Genomic DNA, 26426 nt, shown 5'->3' on the forward strand with positions numbered 1-26426 from the left:
TCAGAAGGTTTTACATCTATTTTCTTAGGAAATGTTTTTGAAACTTAGAATTTGTGTGTAGGTATCTCTGTTTGTTTCTGCATAAATTCTGTGACTCTAAAGTGAACCTATGCTGTAGAAATAATGCAGTTTGGCACAATTTTAACTGCCTTGGCTCCATCCTACAAAGTCCTGGAATTTGTAGTTTTGTGAGGTACCAACACACTTTTGGCATACAAGGCTAAAGTCCTTGCAAAGCTATAAATCCCATGATTCCATAAAAAGGAACTACAGTGATTAGACTGCATTATTTCTACTGTGAAGATGCACTCTCTTAAATATCTAAAAGATTTGTTAGATACCTTCTTTTCCTGAGAAAACAGATGTAAAGCTACCTGAAAAACAGTAACATTTCTGATCCAATCCAAATGCAAGTTGGAATTTTCTTTCTTTCTTTCTTACATTTATATCCCACCATTGCACCAATGAGCTCAAAGTAGTGTATATTTGGTTTATGTGTTTGTTTATATAAACCCCCCCCCCCACCCTGTATCATTAGATCTCAGGACAGCATGCAAATTAAGTTAAGCAAGTTATAACATATTTCAAAATGTGAAAAAGTAAGGGGTTAATTTTAACAGTCTGGAAAGATGTTAAAGAGTTTTCGCTGTTAGATGGTTACAGAGTACCCTCTGTAAGTCAGGCTGAAAGGAAGAGAAAAACTGGCCATTATTTTAGAAGTGATTTTCATGCCTCAGTGGCACCTTGAACCTGGATCTCCCAAATACTAATCCAAAATTCTGACCACCATGCTACACTCAGAAAAGGAACAATTGCACTCTTTGACCTGAATCCAGTTAGTAGTCCCAGCTAGAGTAGACTCATTGGATCCATTGCTGAATCAATATTTACATAAATCCCATGGCATACCCTCCAACATTTCACAGATAAAAATTAGGATGAGTGTAGCCAAACAACGTCAGAGTGTTGTCAAGATGGCAAAATGTCTTAATGGGGAAAAATACACAAGCTAGGAGAGGTTGTAGCAGTTTACTTTTGCCTGAGCCGACTGGAAAGGGCACAAATCTGTCCCCTCTGTCATTCAGTAAATGAAGTAATCTGAAGACAAAGAGTGAAAGTGGAAGGTGGAGATAGAAACCAGACTTTAAAAAGCATCTGAAAAAGTGGGACAAGAGAGGATTAATCAGGAGTATCCCTGCCAAACTGGGACAGTTAGAAGGTATGCCATTGATACACTGGGTCTACGCTAACTGGGAGTACCAGTTTGATTCAAGTCCTTATGTTGATAAAAATAGTTTCATTACACTGGATGTGAAGTGTTAGAGCTACATGTTTATGAAAACTGTAACATGCATGTAGACATACACTAATAGCATGTATATCTCCACCAAAATATGTCAGGAATCCATCTTGTGGACAGGATTACAGTGATGTTACTAGTATGTGCCTCTATGAATGTAAAACATCTTCCACCCTTTATTCTTCAAATAGTAAGACTCTAGCAGCAAAAGTGGCAGTAGTGATATGATTCAAACACTGCTCATCATCAGAATGGGCTGTATTTAATTCTTCAGATTCCTGTGTTTGATTCTTGATGCCATATGTGACCCTGCAAGGCTGTTTTTGTGTCCCTTGACCCCCTGTGTCCTCCCCAAGCCATCATTTCACTCTCAAAAAGAACAGAAGGGCAAATAATCTTTCTTAGAAGCCTCTTAAATAAATTACAGTCCCCCCGATCCTATTTAACATCCCACAATACATGGTTTTGAAAATCAGAAGAAGGCTTCCAGGACCTTCTGATTTATTTATTTGTTTGGGACAATTTTTGAAAGTTTATGTGGTCCTCAAGGTGTCTTGGGCCAGAGAATTGGCTTTTTGTCTCACCAAAGTTGCCCAGTCTGATTTAGAAGGTGTATTAACTTTGATCTATACCAACAGACCCATGAATAAAGAGAAAAATTTGGATAACATCTAAGCAGTGCAAGTGGTAGTATGACCCAAGTTTCACTTACAGCTAGATGGAAAAAAAAGTTGCAAAGCAGAAAAGAGTGCAAAAAACATTCTTCGGAGTCCTGTAACGATCTTCTCACCGTCTCTTGAGAGAAGACAAAACCAATGGTGTGTGTGTGTGGAAGGGAATCATTCCTAGAGGGACTAAACCCATAAGGGTATTCTGTACATACACTTGAATGCTCAGCTAATTATTGTATATTTGTTTGTTCCAGCCGCCGTCTGCACAAGCTAGGTGTGTCAAAAGTGACCCAGGTGGATTTTTTGCCTCGGGAAGTGGTTTCATACTCCAAGGAGACTCAAACACCCCTGGACACTCATCGGGCTGAAGGTAAATTAGCAACTGTTGCTTATATTTTCTGAAAGCATTTTGCCATCTGAAGAAAATCTTCCTGGAAGGAAAAAAAATTGTCCTTTCAATTTCAAATGGAATGCTATAGAGATCTGTTTCATTGGTTATTCAATTCATACCCTCTCCTCCCAAAAGATAAAGATAAAATCTTCTGTTTGTATATATTCCTTGACCCAGTGCTCCCATTGGATGTGCAGGTGGCATGGATGGCAGTGATACTTCTTTGCAGCATTGGCTGATGTGCCAGCCACAGTCATCCATGTACAGTAATCTGCACGAATTAGACTAACATGATGAGCATGGGGCTACCTTTGGAAAGTATTGAGAACTTTGGGGAAATATTGCAGTCATGGTATTGACTGGAATGCTACAATACAAATTGCCTTTATAGATGCCACAAGCGTATTTACCCCTTGCCAAATATTGTCTTTTTAAAAGGGAGTTTTAAATATCTGTATTTCAGAAACTTACGAAGAGTACCCTCTAGTGGTATAATTAAAAATGACACTAAATAAAAAAAAGTCTATGCTTGACTGTGGAATCTGGACTTTATTGGTGCTTTTGTAGTAAACAAAAATGCTTAATGTTTATACTCTTTGAGTAGAGATACTATAAAATATGGTTCTTCTTTTTTTATCTTGGAGAATATTTGCACATTTTTTTAGGTAAATGAACACAAAATTGGAAAATGTGATAATTGTTGCTTTGCTGTAAATGTCATAGTGTTTGAAGGTTTGTTTGTGTTTCTATGATCTGTTTGTACATCCTGTAGTGTATGTACTCTCTCTCTCTTTGTGTGTGTGAGAGAGAGAGAGAAAGAGAGAGAGAGAGAGAGATTGCATGTACTTAGCTTTGAAAAGAGAAAAAGAAACTAGTTTTGTATACACCTTGAAACCATGATGTTGCCTTCTGTTACAGGAGAGATTTTTTTGGGAAAGGTTAGAGACTTCTCAAGGTATTGTCTTGCTGTGATGAAATGGCCAGTTCTGATTAAACAGTCCCGGCTAGACGCATTGGATTGTTAAATGGGGAGTCAGCACTTATGTAAATCTCTTTGATTCAGTAGGTTTGCTCAAATTGTGATGAACCATTGGATTTAGACTTAATGTTCAGAGATGCCATGTTCATTCAAAAGTGTTTACAATCGCCCCCTATACAGTACTGTAGTATTGTAGTACATATTTAGTACTACAATATAGTACTAAATGTGGAAAAATCATTTTTTGGGGAAGTTGTGTATATAGAACTAGTGTGGTCCAATGGTTTCAGTGTTGGACTAGGACAATGGAAGACCAGGGTTTAAATCACCACATGGGCATGGGCATGATCTTGGGCAAGTCCCACACTCTCCCTCAGAGGAAGGCAATGATAAACCCCTTCTAAACAAATCTTGCCAAGAACTTCCTGTGATAGGTTTGCCTTATGGTCAACATAAGTCAGAAATGACCTTAAGGCACACAATGACAACAGGAACAACAACATATAGGAACACCAAGAGATGGGTTCCACTTCTCTACACCTTTTGCTCTTCCATGTGTAGGTTTGAATGTTTACATAGGGCTTATCCTTATAGCAATTTGCAACGCAAATATGATTGGGGTGTAGCTATTGGGACAATGAAAGCATTGCACTCCCAAATAAGAACTTTCTCTCCCCCCAATTAATTTTTTCTTCAGGTCCCCAATTTCTAGCATTGCAGAGTGAGACACTGAAAAGCATTCACACTTGGATTCCTTCTATTTGCTGTTTGTATTCTCTTGGTAATTCTGCCTTCCACTTTTCTTTAGACATCTGAACTGTGTTTTACTGATAATAGAAATTTCGGAATGGAAGGAAAATGTCATAAGTCTGTGTGTGTGTGTGTGTGTGTGTGTGTGTGTGTGTGTCAGAATTCTTATTTGGGAAGCAATGGCAGGTTACAGACGGCTGAAAAGCGGCGATCTGCTGCCGCCGCTGGTTGCATCATCCGAGAACCGCAGCAGCCAAATGACGCGGTTCCCAGACGCTGCAAAGAAGGAGCGCAAAAATTGCGCTCCTTCCTGCGCCCCAGAAGAGACGCTGCAAGTGCTGAAGCGTGCACTCGCGGTGTCATTTCCAGGGTGCGATGTGCGGACGCAATGCGTCCGCTACGTCAAGATGGCAGCGACCATCTAGGATTGGGGTGTCTGGAAGAGACGCCCCTTTCTAACCCTAGTACAGACTGAGTCCGTGCTAGGGTGCCTGTTTGTAACGGGCCTAAATTTTCATTTTGTAGTCCAAGCTACATGCCTGAATATGAGCAAAGACAAATATGTTCCTATCCATATTAAAGAAAAGAATTTTGTAATGACTAACACTTAAGAAAACAACTTCAAATATCAAAACAATATAATCTGATGGCCCTCAAGAATGAAGTGAAACAGTAAAGGGAGGCCTTGGAAAGATCTTAAGAGGGAAGCAGGCATGGTTGGTTTAAACCAAATCACTTAAAAAAAAAAACTCCTGGTTTTTTAGATTGATTATTCTTTTTCTTTTTTAAAAGTATGGCTGTTATTGCTATTTCCCAACCCTTTTACTGAACAACCATGACTGTTGTGAATTTAAATTTTAAACTTTAACAATTTTTTGATAGTTGTTCATTGGCGGTGGGAGAAGGGACTTGCGTTCCAGGGGAAGAAGAGATAGATGCATCATATCTATCTCCCCTTCCTGTCCCCCTCCCAACCAAAGGGACCTGAGGGTCACTCCAACCGTGCCACAAACCCTGTCGCTGCTCCTGTGCAATGCCAGGTCGATTAACAACAAGACCCACATCCTCCACGATATGGTGGAGGACAGTAAATGTGACCTGGCATGCATTACCGAGACCTGGCTTGGGCCTGAAGGAGATGCTGTGTGGGCTCAGGCCCTGCCTGCTGGGTTCTCGGTGAAGGACCAGCGCAGGTTAGGTGGGCGGGGGGGGGTGTGGCCTTGATACATAGAAACACCGTGTCCCTCACCAGGAACCACATCCGACAGACCTCCTATATCGAGTGTATTTACCTGACCCTAAAGGCTAGGGACAGTCTAGGGATTCTGTTAGTGTATCGGCCACCCCGTGCATTAGCGGACTCCCTTAACGAGCTGACACAGCTGGTCGCGGAGCTGATGTTGGAGACGCCCAGGCTACTTGTCCTGGGTGACTTCAACATCTCCCTCACGGCCAGCTATGTTCCATCCGGTGCGGCTCGGGAATTCATGGATACCATGGCGGCCATGGGCCTGTCCCAGCTGATACAGGGTCCTACGCATTGCGCGGGTAACACTCTCGATTTGGTCTTCTGCTCGGATGCGGAAAATCCGTGGGGGGAAATAGCAAACATTTCCCCCCTGTCATGGACGGATCATTTCCTGGTAGAGATGAAAATCAAGGTCTCTACCCAGATCCCCCCCGGGGGTGGTGGACCTATTCGGATGGTCCACCCTCGAAGGCTGATGGAACCTGAGAGGTTCCAAGAAGCCCTAGAGGGGTTCATGGTTGGAAGTGACGGCGATTCTGTTGATGCCCTCACCGGTATTTGGAAAACCGGTCTTTCAAGGGCTATACACAGCATCGCTCCCAAGCGCCCTCTCAGGCCCACTTCCAAATGTAAGCCCTGGTACACGGAAGATCTCCGGGCAAGGAAGCGGGAACTGCGACGGCTAGAGTACCGTTGGCGGAAACACCTTTGCTTAGACGACAAGGCTCTCCTAGACCAACTGTTAGAGGACTACGGAGAGGCAATCCGAGCAGCAAAGAATTCGTTCTATGGTGCTCGTATTGCGTCCGCGGAGTCGCGTCCGGCAGAGCTGTTCAGGGTGGTCAGGGAGCTAACTCAGCTCCCTCCCACCCTGAACCAGATCCTTGAAACTTCTAAGGCCTGCTGTGATCGATTTAACGACTTTTTTGCGGATAAAACCTCTCGGATAAGCGAAGGTCTTAATGCCGACATTCAAGCAGAACCTAGAGTAGAGGTGTCCAGAGCCTCCGTGGACTCTATTAGACTGGATCGGTTTGAGTTGGTGAGTACCGATGATGTGGACAAGATCCTCGGAAGTGTTCGGAAGACAACCTGCTCTCTCGATCCCTGTCCCTCGTGGCTAGCGGCCCAGGGGGGACCGGCGGTAACTTTGTTGTTACGCCGGATTATTAATACATCTTTGAGGGAGGGACAATTTCCAACAGAACTTAAATTGGCCATTGTAAAACCTATTTTAAAAAAGCCCTCCCTCGACCCCCTGGTACACAATAATTATCGGCCAGTTTCACTGCTGCCATTTCTGGGAAAGGTGATCGAGAGGGCGGTTGCAATCCAACTTCAGGCGGTCTTGGATGAAACGGATTATCTGGACCCATTTCAAACTGGCTTCCGGGCGGGTTACGGGGTTGAGACGGCCATGGTCGCCTTGGTCGATGATCTCCGTCTGAGCATCGACAGGGGAAGCGTGTCCCTGTTGGTGCTCTTGGACATCTCAGCGGCTTTCGATACCATAGACCATGGTATCCTTCTGGGGCGCCTGGCAGGGGTGGGAATCGGGGGCACTGCGCTTCAGTGGTTCCGGTCCTACCTCTCTGGGAGGTCCCAGATGGTGCAGCTGGGAGACGTGTGCTCCGACGAGCGGGCCCTTAGAACCGGGGTCCCTCAAGGAGCCATTCTGTCTCCCATGCTATTTAACATTTACATGAAACCGCTGGGAGAGATCATCCGGAGACATGGGGCGCGGGGTTATCAGTACGCTGATGACACCCAAATTATTTTCTCTATGTCTCCGACTGATGCAGTGACTGAGGATGGCGTCTCTCCTCTCGTGGCCTGTCTGGAGTCAGTAATGGGCTGGATGAGGGAAAACCGACTCAAACTGAATCCAGAGAAAACGGAGGTACTAGTGATAGGTTCCCCTGGTCCAGGAATGACGGTGGTTCCACCTGTCCTGAACGGGGTCACGCTCCCTGTGAAGGACTCCGTGCGCAGTCTGGGGGTGCTTCTTGATTCGTCGCTTCACCTGACTGCTCAGGTGAATGCGACGGTCAAGAGCACCTGTCATCAGCTTCGGCTTATTCGCCAGCTGCGCCCATACCTGGCCCAGAGGGACCTAGAAACTGTTGTACATGCCCTGGTAACCTCGAGATTGGACTTCTGCAATGTACTCTACATGGGGCAACCCTTATACCAAACCCGGAAGCTACAGATGGTGCAAAACATGGCAGCCAGGCTGGTCACTGGAGTTTCCAGGACCAGCCATATAACACCGGTGTTGAAAGACCTTCACTGGCTGCCTATTCGTTTCCGGGCCCAATATAAGGCGTTGGTGATTACCTATAAAGCCCTAAATGGCTTGGGCCCAGGATACCTGAAGGACCGCCTCTCCCCGTATATTCCGTCCCGCACCCTCAGAACATCCGGGCAGCTATTACTGAAGGTGCCGGGCGCTAGGCTCTCTTCCGTCACAAGGCGGACCTTTTCCATCGCCGCCCCGGCCCTTTGGAACACGCTGCCCACCGAGCTCCGCTCGACTACCTCCCTGGCCCAATTTAAAAAGGATCTGAAGACCTTTTTATTCCCGCAAGCGTTCCCCCCATAAAAATCCTAAGGGCCTCCCTCCTCTTCCGTGGCCATGAGGATGGGCTAATGGGGCTTGTTGTTTTTATTTTTATTGTACAATGCTCTGTCTTGTTTTTAACCTATTGTATGTATAATGTATAATGTATGTAAACCGCCCTGATCCAAGGAAGGCGCGGTATATAAATAAAACTTTTATTATTATTATTTATTATTGTTAGACCATTATTGGGGCCCTTTCTGGGAGAAAAGTGGCATCGAAATGAAATGAAATAAATAAATAAATAGTGTCAGTTGTCAGGGATGATGGGAGTTGTAGCTCTTCACCTCTGGCTCGAACTCACCACCTGGTTGTGCACCGCGCTGACCAGTTTTGGCCAGTGGTTATAGCTTAGCAAGAGTTACAGAGAATAGGCTGAAGACCCTGACAAACTCTCCAAGCCTTCTCACTCTTGCTTCCACAGAAGTCTTCACCCTTCTTCAGGATCCAGCTGGTTCTTGTAGCTTCACCCAAGACACCAGACAACTCAGTAGTCTTATATAAAAGATCTACTTTATTCTACTATATACAGCTCCAAAACTATCCAACACAACTCCACACTACTCCAATACTATCCACTACTACTACCCACAAAATACATTGGGATCCATAGTCATTATTATAGTCAATGCATGGTACCACCCACTGTTGTCTGTTTCCACCCAGTAGGCGTGTACACCATTCTCATTGGTTCACTTGGTTCATCCTACAATTAATGATTTCATCATCTCAGCCTTGACCAATTAACAATTGTCAGGTGTGTCCAATTATCCACTTTACACTTCTTGTCCTTGGCATTCAGGACTTGTTAATTCCATTACCATTTACACCTGTGTGGTTCCCAATTGGCTTCTGCTGAGTCATCCTGACTCTCACATACATGTTTTATTTCACTTACTGTATATCCCATGTTGCTTTTTCCTTGACATCAGTTGTTTCTTTTTCATCCCTTTATTTTATAGTGCACAAAATGCCATTCAGAAACAAATCCTTCAATTGATGTAAGTTCAACCAAAACAACTTGCTTTAAAAGCACATTTTTTAAAAGAACAATTATTATTTAAGCTGGTGGCTGTAACATCTGAACTGCATTTTGCTACTTAATTTTCTGATATGGTCCTATATTGGTGTTGTCCTCCACATTAATGCAAAACACAAACAAGCAAACAAACAAAAACCCAAACTGGTTTAAACAACAACAATTTAAAAAGACAGTTTAAACCAAAATAACAACAATGGTTTTGGGGAGTTATTTAAAAAAAATTTCTTCCCTAACTGTGGAAGCAGGCCTGGTTGTCTCAGGTGCATTCACTAGTGGTGTGGATTGAAGTATCCCTCTGGCTTAGTATGTATCACATTATAGTGCTCTTCCTTTCTGGTAAACCCAATTCAAATGGAGTGTGACAGCAAGTTGTTTTCAAAAATGAATTCTGAGGTTTCTGCCTGCTCAGCAGCACTCCAATACTGTTCTCGGTACAGGCAGCAGCTTGATTTAATCTTCTTGCAGGTGGACTGCTTGGCCAGGCTCAATAGGGACCCTCCAAGAGCTTCCACCCACTGCCTCCTCATTGATCGGGCTCTTCTGTTTTTCTGCTAGGGAATGGTGTTCACTTTTTCCATAAGAGAGCTCTGTCATTATGTCCTGGGGAGCAGATTCAGCCTCCCCACCGTGTGGTTATCAATCCAATCTTTAAGCCTGGCGTCCCATTTCATAACATTAAATCAAGTGAGCTGCTGGGACACCTGGTGACAATCGGCCCCAAATGAAAGAGTTAATGGCCTCGACCTCAGGGTCATCTAACTAACTGCAAGTCCTTGCCGCTGTGCTTTTGCCCTCATCCTCATATCCTGACATCTGAACCCAGCATTGAGCTGTGTATTTGAAGATGAGCATCATGACACCTGTATGTAAATAGAATCCCAGCTGGGTAGCAGCGCTTTTTCTTTCTTTGCAGTATATCCAACCCATCAATAGCTTACATGTTTAACAGTTCTTGCACAATATAAATGAACACATTTTTTGACATTCCACACACAGGCATGTTAAGCAAATATTGCAGGCAGATTTCTTCACGTTCATGAATACTGTACATACAAGCAACATTGAGATTATAATTGAGTTTCGAGAGAGTATGTTTTTTGTCTGTTAGTACTTTTTTCCTTGATATTTTCTGATTTTTTTAAATTTAGCTCTTTATTTTATAGCTATGTTGTAGATCATTGTTGTGATGTGTGTGTGTGTGTATTGTAAACTGGCCAAAATTTTGATTTCATGGTAGAGGTGGGATATTGATACCCAGATAAATGTTGAAAATATATTGTTGGTCCTGATCTACAATAATATGGAGGCACAAGATTTTGCATAATTAAAAAAAAAACAACGCATCTTTTTTTTTGGACTGCAAGTTTCAGAATCTCAGAGCCAGCATGGTCAAATGGGAACTGATAGACATGAGAGACAAAAACCATAAAGTTATAAAATCTAAAGGCAAGATAAATATTGGCAGTGGCAGATAAAACAAATACAATAAAATTCACAGTGCTACCAGAAAAAGTCTACAGATTTTAAGCTCTAAAAATGTTGTAACAGCTGTGGATCACCAATAAAATTTAAGATTAAAAATTAAGAAGTTCACTGGGAAAATGATCTTTGGCTAAGGCCAAAAATGTTCAGAGCATAAATGCTAAGCAAATCTTTCTAGGGAAAACATTCTGTAATTGGGAAACCATCTCATACCCTTTAATTGTTCCAGTTTGGCTTGGGAAATTCCTGTTAATCCTCTGTCATCCCATTTTTTCAGCAGCTTTTAAAATGTTCAAGTTTCTCTCCCCTCCTCCCACTTTACCACTTTGTCTTCAGTATACTTCAGTTGCTGCAAACAGAGTTTAGAGTGCAAATATAATTTGTACTCAGTTAACTCAAGACAGCTGGAGGGTATGAAATCTCTGTTCAATAGGTGCTTTCTTCATTTCATTCTGCAAGAAAACTTGGGCTGGGCCTCTCAAGAGCATTCAGGGCTCTGTGTAGGTGATCCTATAGCTGTCTCTTTCAGAGCAGTTTAGGAGTTTATCGCCCCATCTCTAGCGCCTGACTTACATCTACTGAATTTGGTGCAAATTCAGAAGTTAGGCTGGTTTTATTGCATGGACTTTTATCTCAAAATGGCTTCCTGTTGCCTCCAGTGCTGAATTTGGGCCCCGTAAGTTGCTTCGGTGGCCATTTTTTCCAAATTGGAAACTTTGGAATTGGAAAAAATGACAGCCGAAGTGACATATGGGGCCCGAATTCAGCCCTGGAGGCAACGGTAAGCTGTTTTGAGACAAAAGTCAGTGTGATAACATCAGCCGAACTTCTGAATTAGTGTCAAATTTGGAAGAGGAAAGTTGGGCACCAGTGACAGTGCAATAAGTTCCAGTGTCTGCAGCACTTCTTTATCTCCAGAACATTAAACTGCTTGTTTCAGTTCATTATCCTTCAGAAATGAGACAATAGTAGTCTGAGACACTTCTTTTGGTGGTAGTGGTGGTGACTTAGATTTTGCTGACCAATTGGTAACCCTGTGTATAACCTGGACCCAAACCATGCAGAGCTTTAAAGGTAATAACCATCACTTGGTACTTTGCCTGGAAAATAACTGGCTACCTCTGGAGTGATTGAAGCATTGTGCTTTCTGTGCACTCTAGTGCCTGCTGTGAGGGAAGTACAGTGCCCAAAATTTCTTTCAAAGCTTGGAAAGACTTTTCAAGGGAAATTGGCATTTCTTGTAATTGAAATTAGCAAATTTGTATTCTGGACCTCAGCACCATCCCTGGTTAGAACTTCCTTCTGACTTTCTTTTCACCTCTGATTTTAGATAGGTGACTTGGAAGGTATGACCCAAAGAAAGCAATAAGCATCTTTTAGCCCTCATTCTTGATAATTCGTGTCATTAATGCTATCATTAGGACAAATGAATATGTGCAGCTGAGCCAGCTGAAAAGGCTTATATCCTTCAGCTCAGATGTATCAGATCTATAGCTAAGAGAGAGCTTAGGAAATAGCCCTAGTGTTCTACAGAGGCTTAATAGTTTCATTTTATTAGCTCATTAACAGAACAGCCCGATCTGGAATGGCCAAAGTGAAAGTAGAGACTCCCTTTCATACCTGACACACACTTCATCATATACAAAGAACCCACAATTTGTGGGTTTCCTCCCCTTCATTAAAGCTTCAATCAATCCAGTTTTAACAAGGACTTAAAAATTCAAGATTTATAACAGTGTTTTGTAACGAATGTAAAATTAATACAATTAATATGCATGTAATAGGAAAAGAGAAAAACAATCTGGAAACCAACTGTGCTGTACATCTTTGATTTATATATTCCAGTAACACCTAAACTTCAAAATGCAACACACTATCCACCATCAACAAGTAACTGAATTTATACAGTCAACTATCAGAGTCTTACATATCTTCCATTTAGCATGTTTACATCAATTCCAGATGCTGCTCACGGTGATCCTTTTCAATTATAAATCCCTGCTTGAATCCTGTTCGTTGGCTCTAGTTAGGGATAGACCTGCTGATTCAATTGTTAAATGATAAGTCAATGTGTAGGTAAATCCAATTGATTTGGTAGTGTGTCTGGTAAGGACTTAACAATAGAATTTAGGCCTGTTGTGTTAAATTGTATCATTCCAAAAACTCCAGTTGATTTATCAGCATACCCCCAACCATCTTGATTTGTCAGGGACAGTCCCATTAATCCACTGTTGTCCCAATTTTTCAGCTGATTTTAAAATGACCTGGTTTCTCCCTCTTCTCCCCTCTTTCCATCTTTTTCCATCAGCTTACTTCAGTTGCTGTCAACTGAATTGTATGTGTAAAAGTAGTATGCACTCAATTCAATAAATGGGAAGCAGGAGAGGAAGAGGTGGAATATTGCCTTTTCCTGTAAACATTGGCAAAGGCAAACTTCTGCAGCCTCCTCTAACTTCTTTGTTTTTCTTATTGATAACTTTTACCATCTTGACCACTGTCTGATGTTGCTTGACCACATGTGTCCTGGATTTCATCTTTGAAAAGTCAAATCACAGAAGAAAAATGGTGACTGTAGTTCTACAAATTCTTCTTTGTTTATTTCTTCCCCGTGCAGTCTTAAATATAAGTTAATGTTTCAGATATGGCAAAAGACCAAACTGTATCAAGGCAGCCCCTTATTGAGAATTCTTGCTAGGAAACTTTTAAAAAAATTTTTATCAGGCATCTCCAATAAGAAAGAGATAAAAAGTTTACATTAAATAGTTGGATATGTTTTTTGCGCAACCATTTCTGACATTATATTTTGATGATGATTTTTCTGGTTCTTTTATGGATCAGATTTACTAGTGAAATCACCTGCCTATGGCCAGGCTTACAAAGAGTTTCGAGACATTACTGTTCTGGACATCACCTCTCAGCATTTTTGGCAGCATTGAGTCTTGGCAGTTAAAGTGGTGTCGAACTGGATTATTTGTGCAGTGTGAATGTAGCCCCAGTTGTCATCTGTGAAGTGTTGGAGCACCTGGGATAGAGATGGATGTTTATAATAATGGCTGGTTTTAGTAATCCTCCCCTTCTTTGTTAAAGTACACAGACACATACAGTTATGTATTCTAAACCTTTATGGATCTTTGACCAATTACACAAATTTATGTTTAACCCCCCCCCCCACAGAAGTGCTAGAGCTAAAGGTTTCCAGTCATTGCTGGTTGCTTTAACTGCATGATCCTTCATTGTCCTGGACACTTAAAAATAATGGACACCTCTGCTCCTGGTGACAGTGGGAAAATGCCATCCTAGCAGATTTGTGCTTAACGTAAAAGGTTCAGTCCCTGTGAATCTTTGCCACAGGACACAGACTATGAATAACAATTAAGGTTTATTACCATGTCCTTCTGCTTATGACAAATGGTGTCCAAATGGTCCTTTGCATTTCTGATCAGTTATGTCAGCTGAAAAGTATGCCATGATCATTAATAGCTCCTTTATATCAGTTTACTGAATAGCAGACCCTTTCAGGGCTGGCCACATCTTGCAATAATTTTATATTTTACACAGTAAACATGATACTCGTTGTAATTCTTGAACTCTTTCCCCCCAAACTCTCTCCATACAACCAAAGGCGTTGGTATTGTTATTAGTTTTGACAAAATGGATTGTGTTTTGGCCATTGTTAAAATATTTGTATCTGCTCCACCCCTTCAAGTTGCCAAGAGACAGAGAATTTTTAATGAATTTAATTAAAACTTTATGTGGTTCCTGAAGTAAAACTCCAGCTGCTTTGCCATTCTTGGATGAAGGAAAGTTTCGTTAATGCATAATGATGTGTTTTATATGAGATATGTTTCAACCTCCTCCCTAGTAGCCCTAGGTTGTTTTCCATGTATATCACAGTTGGTGGATTATTTTATAAAGAGTGTACAAATCAGTTAAATATATTATCACCAACAGCTACTTTTTGGGCAAACAGGACACAGATCTTACCAGCTGTCAGAATCAAAACATTTATTGTATCAGATTCTAGGGATGTTTCTGGAATCTACTTCAATGGATTTTACAGTTCCATACTTCCAAAATGACTTTCGAATCTTCATCAGGTGAAATCTGCAGTCATGTTCCAAAAAACCCAATGCTGGCGGAGGGGACTAAAAATCTTTTTAAAAACAAGTAATTTCACCTTTTCCTGCCGTTTTTATTTTGTTGGTTTGCAAAATAGTACAGCCAAAGCTTGGAAAGTTACTTTTTAAAAACATTTTCCATTGTTACTCATTACAGCATTGGAAAAATAGCCCACTGACATTATTCATTGTTGTTGTTGTGTGCCTTCAAGTTGTTTCTGACTTATGACAACCCCAAGGTAGACCTATCATGGAATTTTCTTGGCAAGATTTGTTCAGAGGTGGCTTGCCTTTGCCTTCTCCTGAGAGAGTGTGACTTACCCAGGGTCACCCAATGGGTTTCCATAGCCAAGTAGGGAATCAAACCCTGTTCTCCAGAGTCCTTATGTAACATTCAAACCACTACATCACACTGCCTCTCAACATTGTGTGATTTGTTGCACATCTTACTTCTTTTCTATTACTTTCTGTTACTTTTTGACAGAACAAAAAACTCTTCAACCTTTCTTGCTTTCGATAGAGTCGTTTTAATTGTTGATTAAATAGTATTTTATTGTATTTTACTATGGTTTTTAATATTGTGATTGAGCTTGTATATTGCGTATTGACACTGGGTTGTAATCCCGCCTCGATCCACCTGGGAGAGGTGGGAAAATATAAACAAAATTTTTATTATCATTTACTATTTATATTACAGGAGAATGGTGTAAATCTTGAAAAATCCTGGTAAAGTTCTCTTTAAAAATAACTTTTAAAAAAATAACTAGGAAAGTGTTGGTTATTTCATTCTTACTTATTCTGTTAGTTTTGAATGTGGCTTTGTCACAGTCTTATTATCCTGTAAATGTAACTAGTTAGAGGCGGTTGCTTGTCTTTTAACTCTCTACTTCCAACCTCTGGGTATAATAGTGCTATTGAAATCAGTTATGGATGGAATGAGGTCCCCACCAGAATGTATGTGGGAGAGGGGCAAAATGAGGACATTGCTCTCCAAAAAAGAATTCCCCTTCAATGAAATATTCATTCAATCCCCAAATGTCTAGCTTTGGAGAGAGCGAGACGTTGAAAATTGTTCACACCTAGAACTCTTATATTTGTTGGGTTTGCATTCCCTTGGTAACTGTGCCTGCCTCTTTTCTTTGGATGCCTAAACTGTATTTCTAAATGCTCAAAGTGAAGCTTTCAGTTATTGAAATGCTAGAAATTTGGGGACTGTGAGGAGGTAAAATTCTTCTTTTGGGGGAGGGGGGCGAGGACAACATTCTCATTTTGCCCTCTTATAGCTACAGCCCTAGATTTCACGCTTGCATTAGGATAGCATGGAATAACAAGGAATACAGCCTCTATACTATAGACAGTGTGTATTGCAGATCCTAATAAACAAGGCTAAAACTTTAGCAGGCTTTAAGAAGGCACTCCTATGGACATGTGTCTGCAAATTAGTCCCATTATGTTCAGTGATGTGAAATGTGTGTATGTATAAGTAAATCCGTTTTGGGTTCTGCTACAAATGAAAGAGGGCCAGAAACTCTTGGGATAATGTCATGGCATGCTTCACTTTAAACAATAAATGGGAGGAAATTCAAGCAGACTAGTACAGAAAGACTTCTTTTTACACCTTTAATGCATTGTGCAAAGTAGCTAATTAACAAAGAGAAACCAACAAAGATGAAATGTACGTATGAGTCTAATTCACACTGGATTTTATTAGCCAATGAAACACCCATAGAAAAAGCAGTGAAAGTTAAATTTTTCATTTTTCCTAAAGGAAGGTGTGAACTCTCAGCTGGATTACAGTATAAAATGTGCAGAAACACATTCCTCATAGGAAACAAAGACATTTTATGGACCTGTATTAACAAGACTGATAGGCAGAATATGGTAGCCAGCAAAACCTTGCATTCCAGGCTGCATTTCCAATCTCATTTTACCCCTATTCTGTCCCACCAACTTCCCCACCAACTTCCATTCATGTGTGTGTGAATCTGAAAACTCAATCTATTGAGTAGCTCTCACCATAAATAATTATTCGATTGTATTTTCACTAATCAGACTCAATCCCATAGTGAATCCCATCCTAGACAGTGAAGGCTATTAGATATTAATAACATAGTAGTATATTGCAAAGGCTTGCAATAGGAATGGGCAATTCGTGGCTCTCCAGACATTACTGGAATGTAGTTCTGATTCACCATTGACTATGCCTGCAGGGTCTAATGGAAGTTGTAGTCCAGGGCCAATGCTATGTAGCAGCAAAATGAAGGTATTGCTTGCCCATGAAATTTTTCTGCAGTCCCCACATTTCTAGCATTGTAGAGAGTGAGACATAAAAATAATTCACACCTAGAATTTTTATATACGGTATTCCATTTGCTTATTCACTTGGTAACTTTTCTCTGCCTGCCTCTTTTCTTTGGATGCCTAAAGTAAATTTCTAAATGCTTGCCTAGAATTTTCAGTTACAGCAATACTAGAAATATGACCGAAGGAAAATTTCATTATAGATGGAAAGAAATAGATGGAAAGAAACTTTTGGAAGGCTTGAGAACAATGATAACTCAGGTTTCCTAATGGGGGAAGGAGTTAGATTCCCCCATCTCATAATGTTCAAGATCACAGTGGAAAGCGCACAGAAGAATTCCCAAGACGTCCTGCATATCCTTCACATGGCTGGGTATACCAGACCATGGAACAGTTACTTTTTGGACATCAGCTCAAACAATCCTCCAGCTAGTATCTGGAAGCAACTATTCAAGGTTCTGGACTGAAGGCTGGCATGGGGCATTTGTGCAATCTAGACTTGTGATATTAAAATGCTGCCATAAGTGTTTCCAAACATGTGATGAGTACGCCGAGTCTCCGAGGGGTGAAAATGCAGCCACAAGGAACTGTGATTTAGACTGGATCAGTGATAATGGTGGACCATGAGTAAAGAGAGAGAACACATAGAAGACTAGTTTAGGTCAGAAGAATGATTCACTGGTAAAACAAAGGATATTCATTTGGAGGGAGGAAAAAAACAAAACCCTATCCCTGCAAGCTGAGGATGTATCAAATGGAGCAATCAATATGTTCAAAACAGTTTTGGGGAACTGAAAAACCATTTTTATGTTGCCTTGTCTATTACAAACCAGAAAGAAATTGTAATAAACTTTGGATATGTATTTTAATATAATTTGGAAAGTAGGACAAAAAACTACACTGAGCCCATACATGTTGAATATAAAAGTTGCTTATATTGTGTGGATATTGATAGTGATCCTCCAGAAATTATCATCAGATGTAACATAGCTGAAAGATTTCTCTCTATTAATGAAAGCAGGATCTTTAGGTTATTTTGCTGGAATGAAGCAGAGAATATTAAGAAAAGTCATCCAGATGTCAGAAATATTGATAATTAGGTGATGACGTTGTTGTTGCTGCTGCTGCTGCCGCTGCCACCGCCACCTTAAAGTTATTTCAGAACCAATCACTGGGTTTTCTTGGAAAGATTTGTTCAGAGGGGATTTGCCTTTGCTTTTTTCTGACGTTGAGAGACTGTGATTTGCCCAAGATCACCCCGTGGATTTCCATGTATGAGCAGGGATTTGACCTCTGGTCTCCAGAGTCCAGTGCTCAAACCACTACACTATACTGGCTCTCAGATGATGGCTTACCTGAGAGCTCTTTATTCAGTACTTCAATAAAGAACTCCTAGTCCTTTTGTAATAAGGAAAGTCCATTTGAAATTTAAATTTTATATTAATTATAATATTTGCCATGAACTGGCTAAGTTGATATATGCTTTAGTTACATGCTGTTTGGATTACTGTAATATGCTTAAATGGGGATGCCTTTGAAACTTCCTCTGGTCCAAATAGTTGCAGTGAGGTTGGTTACAGGGAAGACACAACTCCCTTGTTACAATAGCTCTTCTGGCTGCCGGTCCATTGCTTGGAATGATTCAAAGTGTTGGTGATGACCTATAAAGTCCTATATGGTTATGTCCATATATGAGCCCACTCATGTCTTGAGATCTTCTGGGGAATTCCTTCTTTCTGTCCCATCACTTCACAGGCACATCTGGTGGGAACACAGGAGAGAGCCTTCTCAGTGGATGCTCCCATGCTTTGGAACACTCTTCCTAGAGTATTTAGACTGGTTCCTTAGGAAGGTAAAGACTTTTATTTCAGCAGGCCTTTGAGGACTGACTACTGATGTGGAAGACCAGAGGTATTGGCAGATTATTACACATGGCTTTTAAATCATGGTTGTAGTAATAAAATAGCATCACCTTTGGCAATGCCCGTCACATTACATCATCAAGAATTAAGAATCTTTTGTCACTGTGGTGGACCAAATATAGGGAGTGTTATTCGCAATCTGCGTTTCCCCGGAGAAACATTTTTGGAACCCGATTGGAACGGAACACTTTCAACTTTACGGCACGTTTTTGTTTCCCCATCAGGTTCCATTGGGTTTCTACATACCCCTCAAGTGTTTCCATATGTGTTCCTCGGAGGGAACGGATGAGAAAGTGATCCAAGCTTGTGGAAACGTTTTTAAAACGGTCCAAGAAATGTCAGAGCGGGTAATGTAATCCGTTCTTACTTCCTTCCCATGTTCCTGGCTTGTTGTGATTGGCTGAAAGGACTTCCTCCCTGCATCTTGTTTCCCAAGCTCTAGCCTGGCCCTGGCTGGGGGCTCCTCGACTGCAGAGTCCTCCAAAGCCTGGCTGGGCTTGAGAGGGTGTCTCCCAGCTCTAGCCTGGGCCCTGGCTGGGGCTCCTCGACTGCAGAGGTCCTCAAAGCCTGGCTGGGACTTGAGAGAAGGCTGTCTCCACAGCTCCAGCCTGGCTCTGGATGGGGGTTCCTCGATTGCAGAAGTCCTCCAAAGCCTGGCTGGGACTTGAGAGAGGCTGTCTCCCCAGCTTCTAGCTGGGCCCCTGGCTGGGGCTCCTCGACTGCAGAGTCCTCCAAAGCCTGGCTGGGGACTTGTGAGAGAGGCTGTCTCCTCAGCTCCAGCCTGGCCCTGGCTGGGGCTCCTCGATTGCAGAGTTCCTCAAAGCCTGGCTGCGGACTTGAGAGAGGCGTCTCCCCAGCTTAAGCTGGGCCCGGACAAGGTTTAAAAATGTAGGACCTTCTTTTAAAATTTCCTGCCAGGAAATTTTAAAAAAATCAAGTTCCACATTTATAAACATGGTCTACATTTCCCCAGTTTTGAGGTTCCCCAGGGATGGCAACCCTATGTTTATGTATATGTATAACATTTATATATTGCCAGAGGAAGCCAGGAGTAAACCTCCCTACCAATCCTCCAATGGCAGGAGAGGCAGGAAGGGCATGGAGGAGGATTTGAGCCGGCAGCCAGTGGTGCTGCAGGGACTACAATGCTCCAGTCCAACCCGTCATGACCAGAAAGTGTTAGAATCAAGCAAGCAGAAGATGAGGAAAGGAGAGTCACCCGAACAGTGGAAGAAAAGAAACAACTAATTGGTCTGTAACTGAGACCAAGCAGTGGCAGAGCACTTGGGAAAGCTCAAATGCCCAAACGGGGGTGGATGGATGTACCTCAATGCCCTATGTGTGTGGGTGTGTGTCTAAAAGTAACATACAATTAGATATAACAATACATATTTAAATATGTAATATATACAAAATATATATTATAAATATAAATTATTACCAATATATAATATTATGCATATAATTAAGATATATATATATAATATATATTATTATAATAATATTATATATTTGTTATATAGATTGCGGACTAATGGTGTGTATACATGTGTGTGTGTGTGTGTGTGGTGTGTGTGTGTCTATATGTATCTTGTATATAAAAAGATTAGGTTGTGTTTGCACAAATATCTCCTTGTAAAAGCCTTTTGTTTGTGTATGTGGTACTCATGAAACAAGAATACACTGTTACAAATACGCATGTGCAAATATTGAAACGTTCTCATACTTATCACGCTCCTCTAAGGACAAATGGCGGTAAATTGTGTTCCCGTTACGTTCTCGGAACGCTTTAATTTTCGAATGCGATAATATCCGTTCCCATAACGTTACATCCTTGAAATTTTGGGAACAGAATAGAAACGTTTCAGGCACTGATGCGATAACCTTCTATGTTCAGTGCAAGAGGGAAAAGTCATTTTGTTCCTGTCCATCAAGAAATGTAAAAATTGTGGCTGGATGAACACTCTAAAAAAGAATTAGCATGCAAGTAATCCCTTGGTATGGTGTTACAATGTCTGTTTAGACTGTTTGTTGTCAAAAGGAAAGCAGGAACCAATCAAAGTTTAGCGCCTCCTGGGAATGGATCAAGCATATTCTTCTGTCTTCCACTGAAGTCCATAGGTTTCAAAATAATTAATGTGACTGGATCATGCCCGTATTTGCTTTGGACAAAATTACACAGCTGCCATTGTATGAGAAGGATCTACAGCCATTTAGCAAATAGTTTTAACTTTTACAGCAAACATTATATAACCAAACTAAAGATCTGGTGGTTTAAATGTTACACAATGCTGGGACTGAGTTGTTTGTGTCAGTTGAAGGATTTGTTCTGAAATGAGTACAAGAATTCCCCCATACTGCTTTAAAACAGTAGCAGGAAAACAAGCCACTTCCTTAATCTCTCTTTCCTCCCATCTCCCTGCAGAAACTGGCTTTAATCAAGCGCTTGGGTGGAAGTTTGACTGTAAGAAACATGAACCAGATTTTGTTGATGCAAGAATTTGACACTAGGAAATTAAAAAAAAAGAAGAGTACCAATATACATAACTGTATAGTGAGAAGTTTATAGCAGATGACTTAGTTTCCCATTCACTAATATTTGTGGAAAGGTTTAGTATATACCAAATGTATAAAGTATTAAATGTCCCTTATAAAGAATTCTAAGCCAAGAAAGATCCATTTCCAAAGGGAGTTGGCTCAGACACCCTATTGGCAGCTGTGCATTTTTAATGTGATGGCTATATGTACATTAGTTTCTATGGCATGTTTTTTAAAAAAATGACACACATTTTTGCTGCATTACTTTCTTTCCTTTTGCCCTGGGGTGTGTGTGTGTGAAATCACAGTTGGGGAGTTGCATCACCCTATCAGATTTGGATGCTAAAGTTTGATCACACCGAAGAAACAAAACAAAGCAAAAACGAAAGCCAACAACCACCCCTTTACTTAACAAATTTGGCAGATGGGTCCCTTTTGCAGCAGCTGCTTGCCATGTGATTTAAAACTTCCTGTCACTATAATTGATGTGTTTTTATTCTTTCCACTTCCTGAAGCCTGATCAGAATTAAAATTGCTGTTGGAATTTCCTGTCAAAGCAACTCATTTATTCGCTGGGCAGAGCACTGACAGTACTTTGATTGGACATTGCCTTCAGCTATTCTCGAGCAAGGAGATTGCTTCAAATTATACTCCTTTGCAAGGTTTGACTTCCATGCACACCACATCTGCAAATATATACAGATTGTCCATCATGCAGTAACCTTCCCCCCCTAATGAAAATGCCACATGTAAAATGTTAATGATTTGAATATCAAACCTGGCCACCTGCTAAGGGCCCTGGCTTTTGTATTTATTTAGAAAATGCACCGGGCCTTCAAATCTCATTGCCTCTCCCCTTATGTTCAGGTTTTGCCTATCAGGGAGGGAGACATGAGAGAGACACCAGAATCCCCTTTGACTTCATCATTATTATTTTTGGGTAAAGTTGGCTAGACATGTTGAGCTTCTGAATACTTTCACTTTTAACAGTGCCACAATATGTTCTAGCAAGTTTTGCATGTGCTCTGAATTGTATTTTGGGGTGATTATTTATTGGGAATAGGTTGCTCTGTCCTCACGGAATATATATGGCATGGACTGTTTCCAGATTAGGCATGTGTTTTTACAAATTCTGCCTGTGTTTCTCCCCCATCTTTCTCCTATATCACACTACTGTTTTCCACAATGAAATTCACGTGGGGCTTGAATCCATGCGAGTCTCTGTTTTTGCGTGTGGGTGTATGTCTGGAACGGATCCCCCCTGAAAATGGAGGGCCAACTGTATGCAAAATGCTACAGATGAGATATGTGTTTTCTAACAGCAAGGGCCCTTGCACACTGCACAATTATAATGTTATGATTCCACTTGAACACCCATGGCAGTATTGTATGGTATCTGTGGATTTGTAGTTTAAGAAGTGGTATTTAGAATTCTTAACCAGAGAGATCTAGTGCTTCACAAAACTGCAAAACCCAGGATTCCATAGGATGCAGCTGTGGCAGTTAAAGTGGAATCATAGTGCTATACTTCTGTAGTGTGAAAAGGTCCCTAGTCGCAGGAGTTGTGAAAATATTACTTTTGTTGAGATTATCGAGTTCAGTGAAATGTCTAGCCCTACTCCAGAAAACAATTCCCAACTCCAGAATGGTCTTGAGTCTTAACAAGGCTGAAAGGCTGAACAAAATACCAAAAGCATCCTGTATTTTGGGGAGTGGGTTCATCATGTAATTTATGAATGTGGACAGTACGTTAATTTTACAGAGAAATATGTAGCTAAATTGACTGAAATGAATAATTTCATTTGTTATTTAGGTAGAATAGAAGGTTGTTAATAGCTGCTTCTTGACTGTCAGCTCTGAATGTCATACATTTTGACTTTTTCCTATTCTGTTTTCAAATTCTGGCAACACTAAAAAAACAAAACAAAACCAGGAGTTGAGCCATCCATCTGATGTTTCAATCACATTTCCAGTATAATGTTTTTGTAGAATGTTTTATGCAGTAGCAAGTCTTACTGTGGACAATGTTAGAGTCAGCATGTTCTCCCAGGAGAGCATGCATAGTAGGATTACAACTTTCGTTTGCTTGAGTTCAGCCATTGGCTCCGAATAACATGAACGAACAACACACGTGGAACATCCCCTGTGTAAAGTCATTCATTTGTAGTGCATGACGGTACTTCCAAACAGATGGCACCTAGTGGTACCAATCAAAAGATGTTATTTAGTCATGCCAGTCTGATGATCTTGCCTTTAATGGGTTTTCTGTGGAAAGAAGCCATGTGATAGATGGGAGGATTACAAATGGCAGACACAGATATTGTCTGATGCCCCTATAAAATTCCATCAATGAAGCAGGGTAACTGCACAATAAAAACCTGTCTGGAAGAGACCATTGTGTAAGTCTGCTGATGGAGCAAATCAAAACCTAGAGAACAATTAAACCACTGTACTGTGGCAGAAATTCAGCTGTTTTGCTGTGTGGTATGCAATTGGAAAACTTGGTCATTTTGAAAATCTAAATTGCATGGATTGTCTGTTTGGTGATTTATATACTCCTTCTCAGAAGCATACTATTTCAGATTTATTTTAAAAAAAACTATGATAAAATATAGTTCATTTTTTTTCTATACTGCTCAGCCATCAAGGATTGGAAGATTATTATTGGAAGATTATTAAAAGCCCAGTGAATATTATTAAAAAACATGTGGTAAAACATGTTGCAGTAACGAGTCCCAAGATAATCAAACGTTGTTTCTTTCCTTTCCCCCTTGTATTCCAATTCTAAATATTTGTGGTCTTGTTTGCCTTTAGGAAAGGAGTAATACTCCCACAACACCAATGTAACATTTTATTCTGTCATGTTTTCCTAGCACATCAGCCAGTACAGTTTAGACCGCCCATTTAGCCAGGCACAGTGAGCATTCAGATTGGATTGTAGCATGCTTTAACATTTGCCAAGACCAGAGTCTGACCTTCAATGGCCTTGTTCCTCGTGCAATTTATCAACCAGGCCCAGAAATCCATTGAAGTTGCATATTTGCACGCAAAATAGTTTTCATTGCTTTGGATTGAACACGAACCATTGGCAAGCATTTTAAAAAGAGTGTTGCATATTGTAGTAGATTGGACCAGAGAGCAGTGAAGAGAGTTGAACTCATAGATTATTCTTCAAAGAGAAAGGGAAAGAGATGTATTCTTTATTGATGCCAAAACACATTTTCGGGGTCATACAAAGCACATTACCATATAGGTTTTCAAGCTAGATGCTCAAACATGCCTCAGATTTTCTCAGAGGTGGCAATGTACAGTCAAGCTGCTGCATGGACTCTCCCATCCCACGGCACTCAAATCCAGAAGAAGAGAAGAGGAGAGGAGAGGAGGGGCAAAGTCTTGCCCTTCTCAGTACGCTCAGGCAAAAGCAGAGTGCTGCAGACTCGTTTATGTATTCTCCCTCATTCTTTTGTCATCTTAAGCACATTGTGATGTTGCTTGTCCATAAGGGTCCTAGTTTTCATCTTGTGAAATGTTGGAAGGTATATAAACACATCCTTTGGAGAAATGATGCTTAAATGGTAAATTGCTCTTCCCACAGCCTCTCTCTCTGTGTATGTGTGTGTGTGTGCAATTTGGCATTTGGGAAGCAACTACCAGGAAAATTTGGAAGTGCATGTTGGGGGCAGAGGAGGTGAATTCCTTCAAGGTCCAGGAAGGGAGGAAATGGCCTTAAACCACCCTCCAACCCCCATATAATAATTTAGAAGACAAAATTAATAATCAGACTTGGCTTTTTTGAAACACCAGAATGAGGTTCACTATCCTAAGATAAATAAATCCCATGCTTTGGACAATTAAAATGATCAGTTTTGAAACTGTATTAGTTTTATTGCTCATTAGTGAAAATGCCTGTCTTTGCACAGATTGATATAGTTCTTATTCTAATATGCAGAAGCTGTCAAATAAGATTGTGCAATTGATCATAGAATCATAGAGTTGGAAGAGACCCCAAGGGCCATCCAGTCCAACCCCATTCTGCTATGCAGGAACTCACAATCAAATCATCCCCGACAGATGGCCATCCAGTCTCTGTTTAAAGACCTCCAAGGAAGGAGATAACCTGTGTCCAATCTGTCTGAATGAAACCATAGTTATTGGAGCATGTGGGTCTGCTTGTTGTGATCATGCATCCCTAGAGTCCCACAGGGAAGAAACCTGTCTGCTCTCTGTTCATGAAGGCTGGCCCACAGCAGGGAGAAACTATAACTATGTTTTTGGACTACTCTCTCCTGCCTTGAAACTGTATTGACTGCAAACCAATTAACTGGTTAAGAAAATCTGTCACCTAATGACTAAAGATGACACTGCAAGCTTAAAATACTTTGGTAAAGTTACAGTTCGTTCTCCATATACAGTATATGGATTCAATCATTTACAGCTTGAAAATATATCTATTTTTTGAACAATCCAAGAATCAAACTTTGATTTTGCCATTGTTTATAAGGGACACTATTTTATTACACCATTGTATATAATGGAACTTGAGCATCCATGGATTTTGTATCCACAGAGGTCTGAGAAGGACACCTCAGTGATACGAAGGGCCCAGTGTCCATTATTTAGACTACTGCATTTAAAAGGCCAAAAACCTCCCAGGTACATACTCATAAGAGTCCTTTGGTATGCAAACCAAGTGTCAGGTGTTTAGATCTTGGAACTATGGCTCAGACAGGCAGACAAAATCATACATAATACTTTTTAATAATTTTGTACATGAAACCAAGTGTGGGTAACTGAACCATCAGATAGCAAAGGTATCACTAACTCAACCACCCATGAAAAAAATTATGGATTCTTGGAGTATTTTGGAATTTGGAATTACAGATAAGAGACTCAACCTGTATTATGAACAGGTCCTCTGAATTTTTCTAACTTTGGTGAGTCAAGCAGAGCTATTTGACCCTGTTTTCCATGATAGATATCCCCTCACCCATCCTTATCCCTTCTCACCAAGAAAGATGAAATGAAGGCTTCTCCTAAGGGCCTCATCACAAAGTGCCCCCAAG

The 26426-nt window shown here is 40.9% G+C and overlaps 1 protein-coding gene across 2 annotated transcripts in view; it reads left to right on the top strand.

Annotated features, from left to right (window-relative positions):
* The window catches only part of DYNC1I1 (dynein cytoplasmic 1 intermediate chain 1), a 251011-nt gene that overhangs the window by 50463 nt on the left and 174122 nt on the right, over positions 1-26426 (top strand). For both annotated transcript variants that reach the window (XM_042476919.1, XM_042476920.1), the window contains exon 6: positions 2226-2341. In XM_042476919.1, coding sequence (XP_042332853.1) covers positions 2226-2341 — 116 coding nt within the window. The remainder of the gene's footprint in view (positions 1-2225; positions 2342-26426) is intronic.

The sequence above is a fragment of the Sceloporus undulatus genome, chromosome 6, assembly GCF_019175285.1.
Source record: "Sceloporus undulatus isolate JIND9_A2432 ecotype Alabama chromosome 6, SceUnd_v1.1, whole genome shotgun sequence".
In the NCBI taxonomy this organism is placed as follows: Eukaryota; Metazoa; Chordata; class Lepidosauria; order Squamata; family Phrynosomatidae; genus Sceloporus; species Sceloporus undulatus.